General features: G+C 39.7%; 1 protein-coding gene across 2 annotated transcripts in view; it reads right to left on the minus strand.

The window, feature by feature from the left end:
- The window catches only part of LOC145980354 (dipeptidase 1-like), a 150,317-nt gene that overhangs the window by 73,942 nt on the left and 59,327 nt on the right, over positions 1–17,048 (minus strand). For both annotated transcript variants that reach the window (XM_083113406.1, XM_083113407.1), the window contains exons 5-6: positions 2,530–2,680; positions 31–100 (exon numbers count right to left, since the gene is read on the minus strand). In XM_083113406.1, coding sequence (XP_082969532.1) covers positions 31–100; positions 2,530–2,680 — 221 coding nt within the window. The remainder of the gene's footprint in view (positions 1–30; positions 101–2,529; positions 2,681–17,048) is intronic.

A 17,048-nucleotide genomic window follows, 5' to 3' on the forward strand; every position in this document is an offset into this window, starting at 1 on the left:
TAATGCTTTTACAAAAGTACATTCCCTTACCTTTCCGAAATCCGTGAGTCCCCCGTGGTCCCGGAAATGTCCCGGAACATCCACTGTGGAGCAGTCTGCCCTACCACAGAGCAAAATGATTAGCAAGATATAAAACAACCATAGCGTAAAATAACATTTTAATATTATATTGTAAATTATACACACCAGCACTCATACACATATTGCTGTCGTTAAAATAAAATGTTATTAGTATTATTATTACCTATTAAACTGAGCCGAACGGTGTACTATTGCGTATCGCTAGAAGAAAAAAACCAATCCTATACATATTGAAGATATTAAAATATAAATCTTTTGATAATGTCAGTAATATGTAAATTAATAATATTTCACTCATGAACATTATTACATTATTAATCACAAATTAAACTCCCAGTAATAGTGAAATTAATCTATTTGCTAATAACACTGCATTTACAACTGTTATAGAAAAATTTTAAATAATTTGCCTGAGGATAATTTTCATTTAGACCACCTCCAAGTCCACAACTCAATATTCTATTTAATCGACGTAGAGAAAAAGGAACCTCCAATTGTTCAACCACACCAACTAGGCTGTACTGAGGTAGACACACTTAGAGTGCAATAATTGTCTTGTATCAGCATGGAGATTTGCTCTTACTAACAGATTCATTATTATTTCAGTACAAGGAAAAAACATTAAAATAGAAGTATTCAGAGTGGAACACCTTGTGTAGTCTTGCTACTACATTAGGAATACATCATTATGATAAATATATTAGTAACACAGTCATGTTACTGACTGATATTAGAAAAGCAGTTCAGCACATTTTGAGGCATATCATATTATTCTTGATTTGCTTTGCTTTAATTTACTTCGCTTTTTGTGTCGCTTTTGGTTAATTTGAGAAGATGGGGATGAGTGATGATATGATGAAATTGATGAATGGACACTCACAATGTGCTAACCACTCCGCCACTGGGGCCGGCTCATATCATTCTGGTGATCTAGAGTTTTATCTGTAAGGGAAAAGTTTCCAAAGATAAGAACGCTATGTTCTTATAAAAGAAAGAAATTATACCACGCATATCATCCCGTACAAAAATTCCTAGTCAAGGAGCTGATTAATTCAGTTTGGGTGGGTATTTATGCATGAATTGCGTTCTACAGCTGACTACACTGTGTTGTAATAAAGCATTTTCATAAATTTTAATACCACTCAATTAGAAAATAGCTCGGAAAGTACTCTAGATCTGATGCAATGTAAGTGAATCTTAATTTGACTTTACACAGCAAGTGAAATTAAGTGAGTTATTATTACAATAGGAATTCAAAGTCTCCATTTCTTGCAGTTAAAATATTACAAACAAGTATTTAGGTTTTAGTTTGTTGTTGCATCACTATTAGATGATTCCTGATTTAAACAGACAAATGACATGACATTACAGACAATAGGAAGAATAACACAAAGGACCAAAATTCATGTCGGCCATTCTAAGGACCACAACTCCGGTTCTACAGAGAACCACCATCACCTATCAAACATCGAATGACAGTTGCAGGATAAACGAGCTATAACCACAGCTATACGCCATTACCAACCCATCAAAACAGGGAAACGATATTCTTCCAGCACGAAAATATCAATAAAGACATGGTCGTCCCACCACTATTGTCTTCGTTTCTAATATGCCTGTAGAGCACAGGAAAAATGGGAAACTTTGATTTGTTAATAGATGAATATTATTATGTGACCTATTTCCGAAGTATGTCATTTTCAATTTTTTTTTTCTTTTTTTCGAAAACGAGGAATGTCCTACGTGTAGTATTTCTGCTTCTGCATAATATACAGTCCTTTCAAAATATTTTGTAGCTGCTAAAATTGCTCTGAATATGGCAGGAATAACATACAAATATATGAAAACGCAACATTTTGGATAAAAATGTTTCTTACAGGGTCCGGTAACTAAACCTGGCGGTTTGTTATTACAAATAAAGACAAAACACTAAATCAACTTAATACATGCTGTTCTACATCTCAAAGCATTTTAGGAAAATAACCAATGGCAGTATCATGCAATTTCTTGACAAGAACAGTTCATTTTTTGAATAGCACGCCTGTGAGGAGCGGCAACTGAATATGACTGTTCTTAAATCAACACTGTATGGAAGGTGCTCGAGGTAACAACATTCAGCTGTTTGTTACCTCAAAGCATGTCAGTCAGCATGGAGCTGACTGAGGAACTTTTGGTGGGGAAGATCCTACTCGATACAATGACGTTATGTATGTTTCACAACTTCGTCGATAAACGAATTTTAATACAGGGAGGCCCAAAAAAAGGTAACAGAAATCTAGAACAGAGCCTTATGTGTTCGGTTACCTTTCTTGGGACACCCTATATGGAATCTTGCCCACCACTGTTGAGTTAGGCAACATACACAACTCCATACAGGTATGCAAATATTTTAGCGTGAATAATGTATTTGGTAAATCATCAATGAGCTTTTAGAAGCAGGTGACTCACCAAGGGGTGTTGCAGCTGTGCGTTAATGTCATGTACCGTGCTCCAAGTTGATACAGCATGCGTAGCACTCCCAGACTGCTACCTATGGAGTGTCCTCCCTCTACACCAATAAGACTGGCGATCCTCCCCGAGCGGTGTACATCTTCCAGTTCTGAAAATATAAACAACAACAAAATTACACCTTTTCCACACACCAAATATTGAATATCCAATAGATTGTTGCTCCAAATTTGAACTAAAACTCCGATATGTGCAAACATATTTTTATTGGTGGCTTCCAACTGCGATATATAGGCTGCAAATAAGAATGGTTGATTTTTGTGTAGTGGTTTGTGACCACAGTTTTGCCAGTTTCAAATAAAATCACAAAATTATTATTAAAATGTTAGGTAAATATACGGTTCAACACATTAAATGGAACGCACGCAGAGAGCGAAACATTGCGTGATGTTGGCCAATCACGTTGCCAGAATTCAACGTGATTTGCCTTCTCTAGAAGCAACTTCAATACAAATAGCACAGATTGGCTCTATACAGTCACGTGACTCTTCACTGTGTACTTCGCCTACGGGTTCATCGGCCATCGTATATGGCAAGCAGTATATTCATAATTTTTATTATTTTGTTTCTTTGTTATGGAGGACACAAAGGATAAAATAGAGACTTGAAATCATTTACTCTTTGCCTATTTAACCTAATAATACAGTTTTTTGTAAATTTTTTAATTCACGATCCTAAAAGATGCATCAAACCAAACTTGACTTACTTGACTTATTTCCTGTTACTCCGCTACGGAGCATAGGGCCTCATCACAGCATCGCCAAAGGACTCTGTTTCCAGCCATCTTCCTTATCTCGTTCCAGGTCTTTCCTGTTTCCCATATTTCTTGCTCTATTGTCCTTCTCCAACTCATTCTTGGCCTTCCTCTCCTACGTTGTCCTTGTGGATTCCAGCTCAATGCTTGTCTCTCTATTCCCGATGGATCTTTCCTCAATGTGTGGCCAATCCATTTCCACTTTCTTCTTTTGATCTGCATTGCCACCGGTTCCTCTTGTGTACGTTTCCATAGATCTTCATTTGAGATAATATCTGGCCAATATATTCCAGAAGTTTCCTCATCTGTTTATGAATGTCTGTAGGTCTTTAGTAATTTTCTTTGTTACTTTCCAAGTTTCACATCCATAGAGGAGAACTGACTTCACATTAGTTCTAAAAATTCGCAGCTTAGTTCTTATTGAAATTTCTCTGGCTTTCCAAACTTTATGTAGCTGAATAAATGCCACATTTGCTTTCCTAATTCTTGATCTAACATCATCTTCTGTTCCCCCTGTATTTGCCACCAAACTCCTCAGATATGTAAACTCCTTAACTCCTTCAATATTTTCCTCATTCAAGTGGAAATTTTCCACCTTTTTTACATTTGTTCTTAATGATTTCGTCTTTGTACTATTTATCTTTAAACCAACTCTTTCCCTTCCTTATACAAATCTCCTAATTTCTTTTCCATATTATGGTATGTGTGAGACAGCAGACAAACATCATCTGCAAAGCACAAGTCTTCTAGCTGTTGGGTGAGACTCCAATTTATACCTCTCCTTTTTCCTTCCGTTACCCTCTTCATTACTTTATCAATTACCATCAGAAATATTGTTGGTGAGAAAATACATCCTTGTCTTACTCCTGAAATAACTGGTATTGGATCCGTAAGTATTCCCTCATGCACAACTTGACATGTGGAACCATCATAGGAGTTTTTAATAAGATCAATCATATGTGCTGGAATGCCATATTCTTTTACAATTGTCCACATTTTCATTCTATTTACAGAGTCAAATGCTTTCTGGAAGTCCACAAATATAAGGTACAGATTTGAGAAGTATTCCATACTCTGTTCTATAATAATACGCAGTGTATTTATCTGATCTATACAGGAACGGTTGCTTCGAAAGTCTGCTTGTTCTCTCCGGATCTTTTTCTCAACACATCCTTTAATTCGGTTTAAAATAATTCTACTTAGAACTTTGCTAGGAACTGAAAGTAGTGTCATGCCTCTCCAGTTATTGCAGTTAGTAATATCTCCCTTCTTAGGTATTTTTACTAGTAAACCTCTTTTCCAATCTTCTGGTATTGATTTTGTTTTCCATATTTTTGCAAAAAGTTGTAATATTTCTATTGTCATCTCCATGTCTTCCTTACGAATTTCTGGTGGAATGTTATCAATTCCAGGTGCTTTACCAATCTTTTGTTCTCTCAAACCAAACTACTGACGTATATTTTATTGGAAAACAATATTCTCTGTGTGTTGCGAGAAGCATAACCAGATAACTTATATTTAAATCTTTCTACGAATATAACGGACATTCTTCGTTAAAATGCAACTTTACAAAGCTCTCTCATGAAATGATGTGACGCGTTTTATTTTATGCATTTGATTGGTTCGTTTCTAAGGGTTGCCATTAGGTTGTCGCATCCATGTGAAATTTTCCTGAAACGGACTGGAAATGGAATACAAAAAGAGAACAGACGAAATCGATTTGCAATTTTACGAGGAAATAGAGAAGAAAGGTGAAGAAGACACAATGAACTGGAATTGGGGACTGAAGATAAACAACGAATGGAAGAAGGTGTTAGAAAGAGTGGAAAGGACAAGAGAGAAAGAGGAGAGAAGAAGGAAGAAGAATGAAGGAAAAAGGGCGTGAGATAAAGAGTCCAACCACATTCTATATGGAAGTAAATAATTTTAGCCTTTTAGGTGAAAGTACAGTTGACAAGGGAAAGCCACCTGCTAGAATGTTCCAGAACAACTTTCTAATAGTCTGGAGGGGAGTAATGTTTGTGTAATTATATCGTCCTGCTTTTGTACCTTGTTACATTTGTACTTGGTGCAGAGTCTGAAGAAGGCCTTGTTAGAAGGTTGAAACGTTACGTTTAGTTTATGTTTTTAATAAAATAAATTTCTGCCTTGGTCAGCATATTGAGTTTTGCAATTTAACGATGTAAAACAAGATTTAAAATCATGACCCTATTCAAAACACTATTCCATATCTACAAAACCAACTATTCGCACCATCTACTTTTCTTACCAAGAACTGGAGACAATGTCTTGTCTGTCCTGTCTTCTATTCATTTTAACTATAATAACAAGAGCTAGGATTTGTATGTAATTACATATTCTATTCATTTCTAGATACATACCTTCAACAGGAAAATGTCAACGAATTATATAACTGACATGATTTCGCATAAGTTTTAACTTACATATTTTTATGTAACTTGCCTACATGTAACTTTATGTAAGTTACATATTATCTAATCAATTAGATTCTTAGTGCTTCCGGCACCTAAAATTAACTGCCAAGTCGACAGACAAGCTGAAAGAATAGGAAGGGGGAAGTGTTAGTTATTGAAAGATGCTGGAGTCCCCCCCCCCCTTCTGGTTATATATTTTCGCTTCGCTTTTAAGTTTAGGCAAAGCACCTAGAAACTTGGAATCAGTGGACAAGAAAGCTACTTCTCTGTACGTAGCGAGTTACACAATATGTTCCGTTGCACAAATTGGTTTGTTAAATATGTACACGTTGCTGTGCTTTTTTCAGTTTATAAATTTGATACAAATTTTAATTTCAACAACTTATGTCCTTAAAATTAAGTTGAATATGTTCAAATAAAATAAATATCTAGCAGAATTTTTAAAATTGGTTGGATTGTTATTAATATTACATATTCTTTGATACTACATATTTAGCTACATATCCTTTTGATATTAGGCACATATCTTATCAATTATTGTTACATATTTATGTACATATTTTGTACTTTGATGTTACCTAAAAGTCAGGGGTCTAATAATAACCAATCATTTATCTGTTAAATTTACGCTTTAAAATATATGAATACCAACCACATCTATTAAATGTATGTTTGCACATATATGAAGACCAATCACGTATCATACATTTATATTGACACAAATATGAAGATTATCTTTTAAATTTACGTTTATACACACAACAAATCAGTGACTGGAGCTGAAAATAGTTATTTCTATAATGAAATACTATCATTGTTTCAAAATTCTGATAATTGATTGAGTTCGTGTTTTAAGTCCACTTTGTGCACAGTAAGGCTAATTGGGACTGAACCTAGAGTTTAATGGGATCCGAAACACTTTGTGCCTCCACCGGGTATCGAACCCGGGACGCCTTGATCACAAGGCGACGACGCTACCACTGCGCCATCGCAGAAGCCTAAAATTCTGTAACAAAATGAACAGTCAACATTGGTCTGGTTCAACAGTTATGAACTTGTGTAGGTATTTTGCATTTTTTACGTCCCTTCTGCTACATTTGGCTTATGGCGGTGATAAATATATGCGAAGTATAGATGAAATTATTGAAAGAATAATCAGAAAGAACAGCCATACCGGGACTCAAACCCGAGACCGAAAATCAATACAGTTTATTTGGACAAACACATGGGATGTAGTATTGTGGAAACAGCGAAAAACACAGGCTCGACCAGAATTCGAATTCGGTAGTTCACTTGGCACAAAAATGGCTCTGTATGCCAGGCACCATAGTTTGAGTCCTAGTTGAGTCTCCACTTTTCACTAAATGTCTACAATACCATATCTCTTATTATTGTGTAATATAGAGCTCTATACTGCAATACGCATGGCACTTTCAATGTTATCATATTTTAGCATATGTCAAGTTGGCCCCCCAAAGTAAAGGGGCTAGATGAAAGCGATATTGGGCCAGAATATACACGTAATGGGCTAAATGAGCTAAAAATATTTTTGATTGGGCTAACACCGTTTACGAGATATTCGGTTTCAAAAAAATGGGGGGCCAACTTGACGCCAGCCACCCAAATGAATGGGCAAGCAAAACTAATTAATGGGCTAGATTATCTGTTGAATACAAGGAATGGGCTAACAAAAATATTGATTGGGCTAACACGGTTTCCGAGATATTCGCTTTTAAAACGTGGGGGGCCAACTAGACGCCATGCCCCTAATTTTTGAAACCGAATATCTCGTAAACGGTGTTAGCCCAATCAAAAATAATTGTTAGCCCATTGCGTCTATTCCATTGAGAATTCAGCCCATTTGTTAGTTTTGTTAGCCCATTCATTTTAAGGGGCTGGCGTCAAGTTGCCCCCTCCCCAATTTTTAAACCCGAATCTCGTACTGGTGTTAGCCCAATCAACAATAATTGTTAGCCCATTTAGTCCATTACGTGTAGATTCTGGCCCAATGTCGTTTTCATCTAGCCCATTCACTTGGGGGGCCAACTTGACATACGCCAGATTTTAAAGGGAACAGATTCTGTTGCAAGATCACTTGTAGGACAACTGCCACACAGGGGAAATGGGCGGGAGCGGAAAGCTCGGACCAACCAAAGGATGGCTTGGAAGTTCCTACAACTGACTGATTTGGTGATTTTACGTTGCTTAGCTGTCACTTTTGGCAAATCGTGACAATGATAATGAAAGGACCACAGCACGTTCATGCAGATAGAACAAAAAAAAACTACATCCAAATACCAGAGTCTCTTTTTCTGTGTAATACTCTCCGATGCCGCAGTGGAAGCCTCGTCACCTTGTAATCAAGGGGGGGCCTAGGTTCTATACCCGGTTTTGACGCATAGTGGTTCAGATCCCACTTTAAACCGTAGGCCACTCCCGATTACTCTTTCAGTACATAAAGTGGACTTAAAAACACATTCAATCAATCAATCGTTGGTCTGAAACAATGCCATTACGGGTTTAAGTGAAGTTTACATTGGAATGCCTTTTGGAAAGACTAGACTCGCATGTTTCGCTGAACTTTTCGACACTAAGTGTAGTGCAGGTGTATCCCGGCGGCAGGCTGGTGCAAGGAAATTACACTCAACCAAGTAGACTGATAGCGGTGTTCAAGTTCAGAAGATTCAGGAAATGCCTGTCTGCTGCTTTAAACAGTCATTTTATTAGCTAGCACGCACTTCGTGAATATATACCTCTCCAAAATGTAGTACATACGGTGCAGACACCAAATACAGTATACTTGACACCAAATCAACGAAGTAGACGAGTCGATGTTGCACCACGTAACCAACTATAACTTGACAAGTTTAAAAACAAGACGCTGCAAATAGCTGTTGCGCATCTCGCACCACATTTCCCACTCCATTCTCCGCAGCGACTTTGGTTCGCAGTGTTGCAACCTGTAGGGAGCGGAATGGTCTGAGGATTTTCAACGAAATTTGTATTAGCTTTTTCCTGGCTTGTTTTCTACCTGTCGGAGTACAGAACTTCAGCCCACCTTTGGCCAACGACTCTTTTCCTTATTTTAAAACTTGAACTCCCCGATGGCGCAGTGCCAGTCTGGCTCGAGCAGTGGTCTGAGACGGTTGTGTTTGCGCGTCTCTCTAATAGCTCGAAGTCACGTAGCGTGTATTACTCGCGAGTCCGGTTGAAGTGAATCACGGCGACGCTGCCAACATGGTAATCAAGAGATTGAATACACTAAAACTGAACTTCAGTCAAGTGCGAAGGAAACCGACTTCGACGGAAATACACAATTGGATTAGCAAGACGATGAAATTGAAACCGGAACAAGTAGTAAGTATTGAAGTAGACAATTATAGACGTTGTATCTTTCTGAAACTACTATCGAAAGTAGTGTGTGAACAGTTGTTGCTACAGTCAAACGGAGAATATAAATATAGTGACGAAGACGGGGATTGTCCAGTGCTTGTTACGTGGGCGGATGCAAATTACGTGATAGTTAGAGTGCGATGTCCGATGACGTCATTCGATCGGTCCTGAGTACGTACGGTCAGATAATATCCCTGGACGATGAACGGTATTCCAGTGATCACATTTATCCGGTAAGAACTGGCCGTAAAATCGCCAAAATGAATCTAACTCGTGCGATTCCATCGTACGTCACAATCAGTGGCGGACGATACTGGGTGACATATAGCGGGCAAGACCGTACTTGCAGTTACTGTGACCTTAGTGACCATTTTTACGTTACCTGTCCGTCCCGACGTCGTCAAATGGAGAAACCCGAAGATACGTCCTATGCTGGGGCGGCGCGTCCTGTCCCGAGGAATGTGCCGGCTGCCGAGAAAATGATGACCCCGGCACCCACTATACTACCTGTGCATCTGAAACGCTCCGGAGACCAGGAAAATGAGGGCAAAGTACAAGCTTCACTACAGGATGTATCTAAAAATACCGTACCAGATTCCACTTTACCACCCAGTGCAGAAAATAAGACAACAGCAGACGTTCCTATCCCCGTCAGTGTGGACCAAGTTAATGTCAACCAAGCAGCCCACGTAGAAGAGAAGAATGGGGAAGAAACAATGGACGTTACACTAGAGGTGCCCAATAGTCCGATGCAGCAGGCAGATGATGACCATGCAGGTGAAGGTGGGAACTCCGAGACGGCGTCCTCCGCATCAGGCGCTCTTCCGAAAACAACGAAGGAACCAAAAAAGAAGAAGAAACGCAGTCTCCCTACGAACGATGCGGCATCGACACGGCGGCAAGATGGCCCTCATCGTTCGGTGTCTCCAGTGTCTCGGCGACTGCGTAGAACGATGAGTGCGACAAGAGAACAAAGTGCGAAATCTAGTGGCGGCTCAGATTGGTCGCTTGACGTCAATGTGTGATATATGTCTACCATATCCTAGTTATGAAGTGTGTTGTCCGCGTTATAATGTTATTAGGGTTATGTTTGTCGCATGTCGTAGTGAAATTGAAAAAGGAAAATAGTTTACCGTCAGTAACTGCACATAACATTCCCAACGGGTACAATAGTACAGAATCTCACATGACGACCCCCATATATCATTTTGCAACAATAAACATTAACAAGATGAAATCTAGTGTCAAGCATCATGCATTCTTAGATTATATTAAGCAAAGTCATCTGGATGTAATTTTCCTGCAAGAAGTCGGGACCGATGATTTCTGTCTGGGCTGTGAATATACCGTGTATAACAATTTTACTCACAATTCCCTAGGAACCGCCATAGTTGTGAAAGAAGGCCTCCATATAACGGAAGTTTACCATCACCCGTCTGGTCGTATCACATGTATCCAAATAGGGAACATATGGTTTTGTAATGTTTATGCACCATCAGGTACAAACGCTAGAAATACTCGGAACATATCGGGAATCGATGGTGTCCCGATAGAATTGTTCCAAACCTTTTGGAAAACGGTGGCTCCACTGTTCACACGCTGGCTCAATGCGGTGTTTACGAAGAAACGCCTTGGACGAACGAGTCTTACGGGCGTTATGGTTTTGATTCCCAAAATATCTCAGCCCAAAAAGCCAGAAGATTTCCGGCCAATTACATTACTATGAGCTGATTATAAAATCTTTGCACGTTTGATCACCCGAAGGTTGCAACGATTTGCGGACACTTTATTAGGGCCGTATCAATATGTATATGGTACAAGTGGTAAAATATTTCACATTCTAACTAGTGTATGTGACATCATCACTTCTATGCAAGATATTGAAGGTTCTCAAGCTGCTTTAGTGGCGTTAGATTTCAAAAGTGCCTTTGACTCCCTCAGACATGACTATCTTTTACAATACTTTGGAAAAGTGGGATGTGGCGATTTCTTTGTACAATCTATACAGAGCTTATACAGACAAGCTCGAGTCCAGTTATCTATCGATGGTTTTCTGTTGCAAGCCTTTTCTATTCAGCGCTCTGTTCGTCAAGGATGTCCATTTTCCTTATTTGCATTCTGCGCAGCTCTGGCTCCATTTTTACGACTGATGCATGAAAAACTTCAGGGACTCAGGCTTCTTGGGAGAGACCACAAAATGTGTGCGTACGCAGATGATGTGACCGTAATCGTGAAAGATCGGCTAGACTTGACTCGTATGGAGGTAGTACTTGAAACGTTACGAAAGCAGACGGGACTTAGTTTGAACCAGAAGAAATCTAAAATCTTACCCCTAGGGTGTAACCCCACTCTGTGGACTGAATCTGTAACTATACCCATTGTTGATAAAGTGACAATTTTGGGAATAAACTTCACTACGACCATCACAGAGGCTGTCTCCAGAACTTTTACAACTATTCTCCCAAAAATCCAGGCTGTGTTGAACATGAATCGTTATAGACAATTATCCTTACGCTCTAGAATACAGTATGTGAACATGTTTGCATTATCGAAGTTGTGGTATGCTGCGCAAGTTTTGCCTGTCCCTGCGAAAGACGCGGCGCAAGTACGAAAGATGATAACGCGCTTCATATGGCATGCACATTTGTTTCATGTCGCACATGAAACGTTATGCCTCCCAGCAAGTAAAGGAGGACTGAACTTGCGCCAAGTGGAGAGACAAGCCTCAGCCTTGTTTCTACAACGGAACATTGAGTTGCTTCTGCACTACCCTGATAGTTTAACAGCAAGATTACTACATACTCTGATAGATGAAGTGGAACTGCGAACACCCATTTATCCAGGGAAGATCCCTTCCCGCTACAACTATTTGAGGACAACTCTTGTCGAGTTTTGCTATCTCCTAATCGGTTCACCTCACATGGATGTCGATGGCATGACAGTGAAATTTTTCTATAACCAATTGACTTGCAGGTTACACCACCAGCCACGAATTGTGCTTCTCCGAACTAATGTTGTCATCAAGCTGAAGACACTTTACGACATCGCCTCGTAACATGTCCCGCAACGGTAGATCAATGGAAGTATTTGTGTAAATGCCTTGGTACTATATGTAGAACATCGCCCGATACATTTACTGTAGATCATTTACTGTTACCAGATTTTGTGTTCTTCCCTCTTACTAAAGTAAGAGCGGTCCAGTTTTTAGTAGCTCAATATATTTATTATATTTTAGGACATAATTCAGTGTCAATGCAAATTTCGCTGCAATATCACTACAGTGAGCATTATTACCAGATGGACCAAGCCAACCGCAAAACACTCTATGCAAATTTTTTGCAGGCCCTTTTCTTGTAAGTACACCTAATTATGTAATATAGATCTGATATATATGTAATGTTATCATAGGATCATGTAAGTAGTTACTACTGCATAAAATAAAGAATATTAAAAAAGAAAAAAAAAGTGGTGGCGTCGTCGCCTTGTAATCAAGGGGTCCCGGGTTCGATTCTCGGTGGAGGCACATAGTGTTTCGGATCCCACTTTAAACTGTAGGTCCAGTCCCGATTAGCCTTACTGTGCATAAAGTGGACTTACAACAACAAATCAATCCAATCCAATTATTTTAAAACTTGAGAAACCATCCATTTAGATACTTGTGGATTCGACAACATTATACTTAAATTTATGTAACTACTTCTGATTTCGCAAATATGTTGCAACATTGTAAACAATTTCTCTGGCCTGTCCTCTAAGGGGCTTTCCAAAGCAGATTGTGGATTTCGTTGGACCCGGCATAATTTGATTCTTGGATTTCAAAAATATGCAGCCAAGAGTAAAGAGCAAGAACATTTCAATGCTTTAAAAAAGAAGACAGGCAAGCATGTCATCAGATTGCCTTCTCGTAGGGATTGTTGTACGATAAACAAAATAACCCCCACCCCACTCGACTTTAAAAAAACCACGCCACTGCTCGATGTCGCATTCAGAAAATGAAGTCATTCGCCCAGCAGTTTCTCTTCGTTATAAACGTTAACGCGCGTGCGTAATACTACCGGACACTGCACGCATTTTCAAAGACCGCATTAAATCAAATGAACCACTGATAAACTGATATGAGCCGGCACCGACAAACTGCACAGAAAAAATAGTTTGTCATATTTGTTTTAGCTTAATTTTGCTGAGTTGGCACCACTCGTAGCCTCAAGACCAGGCCAGTACGTAGAAGAATGGTGGGAAGGATGACGTAATAGGAAGTGCTCCGCAGCAATCTGCGCATATCGGGACTTAACTTGTCAGGCTTATTTTTTTATATAGACGGATGAATGCAGAGAGAGTCAAAAAGTGCAGACAACTAGATTTCATTACTCCTTCACCCCTTCCGTCTGATATGGGTTAGAATTAGAGGCAGACGATATCGGAAATTTTATATCGTGATATATCGTCACAGACGATACGATATTTTTCCGTATCGTGATATCGGCGATATATCGTCTCCACGATATATATCGTAAAATATCGTGTTGCTATATCGCTGACACGATATATGTAGCTAAAATATCGTGACGATATATCGCCAAAATATCGTGACGATATACCAAACGCCGACACGATATATATTGCTAAAATATCCTAAAATATCGTGATGATATATCGTCAACACGATATACCGGGTGGTCCAAAAGTCCCGGAACGGTCACATATCGTGAGAAATACACATTGAATCGGAAAACGAAATAATACGTAATTAATAAGTGAAAGAAAGCTATTCAATGATATCACACTTGATTCCCCACCACCGCCCCCTGGAGGTGGGCCGGAGGGCAACATGAAATTTTAGATGGAAACCCCCATTTTGTATTGTAGAATCCGAAACAGGACTTCATTGCGAGTCCAACGAGCTGTCAACCATCCTCCTAGCTCAATTAGAAACGGAAATATGGCGTTAAAAAAATATTTTTTTTTAAAAAAATAATAAAGTGAAAATTTCATAAAAGTCAAAAATGTTTCAAAGGGTCGCTCTGCCCCTAATTGAACTAGAGTGAAAGCGATTGATTGCAGATTCGGTAGACCCCCTTCATATACTCCATTGAAAGGTCTTGACGTGCAGATTCCGAATCTGCAATCGCTTTTACTCTAGCTCAATTAGGAGCAGAGCGTCCTTTTGAATTCTTTTGGGTTCTTTGAAATTTTCACTTTTTTTTTTTTTTTTTTTTTTTTTTTAATCGCCATATCTTTCTTCGTTTCTAATTGAGCTAGGAGGATGGTTGATAGCTCGTTGGACTCGGAGTGAAGTCTTCTTTCCGATTCTGCAATACAAAATGGGTTTCCATTTAAAATTTCACAGTTGCCCCCGCCCCACCCACAGGGGGCTGGGGTGGGGAATCAAGTGTGATATAATTGAATAGCTTTCTTTCACTTATTAAATACGTATTTTTTCGTTTTCCGATTTGATGTGTATTTCTCACGATATGTTACCGATCCGGAACTTTTGGACCACCCGGTATATCGCCACAAATAACATCCAGGATGCAAACATACATTAACATGTTCATTTTTTTTTCTGAGTGACATTTTTGAAACCCAAGCATCTCTAAGTCTTCTTCAACTTGGATTTCAATTGTTCCTCTCCTCTCACAACGCATCCAGTATTCCAACTTCGGTCGTTCAAGAACAGTAACACGTCGGAATGACAGCGGCATTGATCTTTATGGTTGGTCGAAAATAGTGCTTCTCAACTTTTGTGACACTTGTGGTTTTAGGATTTTCGCGAGAAGCGATTTGTGGTTTTTACAACTCCTAGCATCGTCACGGTTCTGGAAACCCGTGAACCACTATGCGGTTTTAGAAACCTGAAACCCATTTGGGAACAGGGGCGGGAAACCATGTTGGGGTTTCGATGACTAACGGACCAGTGAAAGATTTAATTACCTTGGTTACACGGGTGTTACTTCTTTTATAATTGCAATATAAATAAACTGTATCAATTAATGAGAAGTGTGGAGTTTCTGTTAATCTACGAGGGTGGTTCAGCATGCTCCGCCCCTGACATAGAAGGAACCCTTGTAGGAAAACCAAATCACTGTCACTTTTCAACATAGTCCCCTGCAACATTAACACACTTTTCCAATCGGCCTTCCAGTGCTTCAATCCCAGCAGAAAAAAATTCTTTTGGTTGGTCCTACAACCAAGCATTCACAACATCCATAACCTCGGAATCACTGTCAAAATGTTTTCCACGAAGGTGTTTCTTCATGTTCGGGAACAGGTGGAAGTCACTGGGGACCAGATCTGGAAAATAAGGGGCATGAGGGACAATTTCGAACCCTGCTAGATGAATTGCAGCCACCGCAACTTGGGAGGTGTGGGCGGGAGCATTGTCACAATGGAACAACACACCACGGGCCAACATTCCGCGGCGTTTCTCCTTATGACACAGTACGTAATTCTTCAATTAGGGTTGCAAAATAAACACCTGTGATTGTCTTTCCCTGTTGGACATAATCTATAAAAATAATTCCTCCACATCCCAGAGCACAGATGCCATCACTTTGCCCTTTGATGGTTGAACCTTGAATTTCTTTGGGGGTGGAGAATGGGGATGTTTCCATTGCATGCTTTGGTGTTCACTTTCGGGATCGAAGTGGTGAACCCACGTTTCATCCATTGTAACAAATCTCTTCAGAAACTTTGGCTTGTCAGCCTTTATTGTCCGTAACAGGTCCTGACTTGTCACACAACGTGTCCTCATTTGGTCGACCGTCAGCATTCTCGGGACCCAACGTGCAGAGATCTTTTTCATTAACAAATGATTATGAATAATTGAATGCACACTGCCAGTTGAGATGCCACATGTGTCTGCTCTATGGCGGACAGTCACTCGCCGGTCTGCCAAAATCATGTCATGCACTTTTGTAATCATTTCTGCTGTGGTCACCGTTGCAGATGTGCCACCACCATGCTCATCTTCACAGGTCTGCCTACCACATTTAAATTCACGGCACCATCTCTTCACTAGGTCATATGAGGGGCTAGAGTCTCCAAGAGTTCCCACCATATCTGCATGGATGTCTTTCGGTGTTAGATTTTTCTTGAGTAAATATTTTATCACTGCTCGGACCTCAGATTTTTCCATGTTTTTACATGTGGCTACACTTCTTACTGATCATCAACTTGTAACAAAAAGAAAAAATATTGTAAATTCTTGAAACTTTGTGGATATTAGTCTAAAGAATGAACAATGTTACATATAAAATTACAGGTCTCTACTATCACTGGAAATGGGTCAGGGGCGGAGCATGCTGAACCACCCTCGTATAATGGAGGAGAACGATGGAAGAAATTTTAAGTAGGGAAGCATAGCCGTATTTTTTTAGTACACTCTTAAACATGCCGGCCTCCCCGATGGCGTAGTGGTAGCATCGTCGCCTTGGAATCAAGGAGTCCCGGGTTCGATTCCTGGTGGAGGAACATAATGGTTTGGATCAGTGGCGGCCCCAAACAAATTATATTTTGTTGTCATTAGTGCAAAAATTAAATGTTTATACTTCCGCTATATTACTGCGTCCCGTTGCGCTGTGTGGAGCTTTCAAAATCACTTGGCGCGCGACAAGCGGCAATCGGGTATATGAAGCCGCTTCCCTCTCGGGGACTGCCAGTATTGGGACGCACAACGGGGAGAGGCGAAAGGATTGGCATGAGACTCATAGGGAGAATTCACACCGAAGAATCACATGACACGCGACATGCAACATGCGACACGCGACACGAGTGTTTCACAGCGACACTGGTTTATTTGCTCAGTTTGCATGATGGTACCGATATAATTGCATTAATCAGTTTATTAGTCACCCGAAAATAACATAACAAGAGACATT

This window comes from Lepisma saccharinum, chromosome 27 (genome assembly GCF_977018435.1).
Source record: "Lepisma saccharinum chromosome 27, izLepSacc3.1, whole genome shotgun sequence".
Lineage (NCBI taxonomy): Eukaryota > Metazoa > Arthropoda > Insecta > Zygentoma > Lepismatidae > Lepisma > Lepisma saccharinum.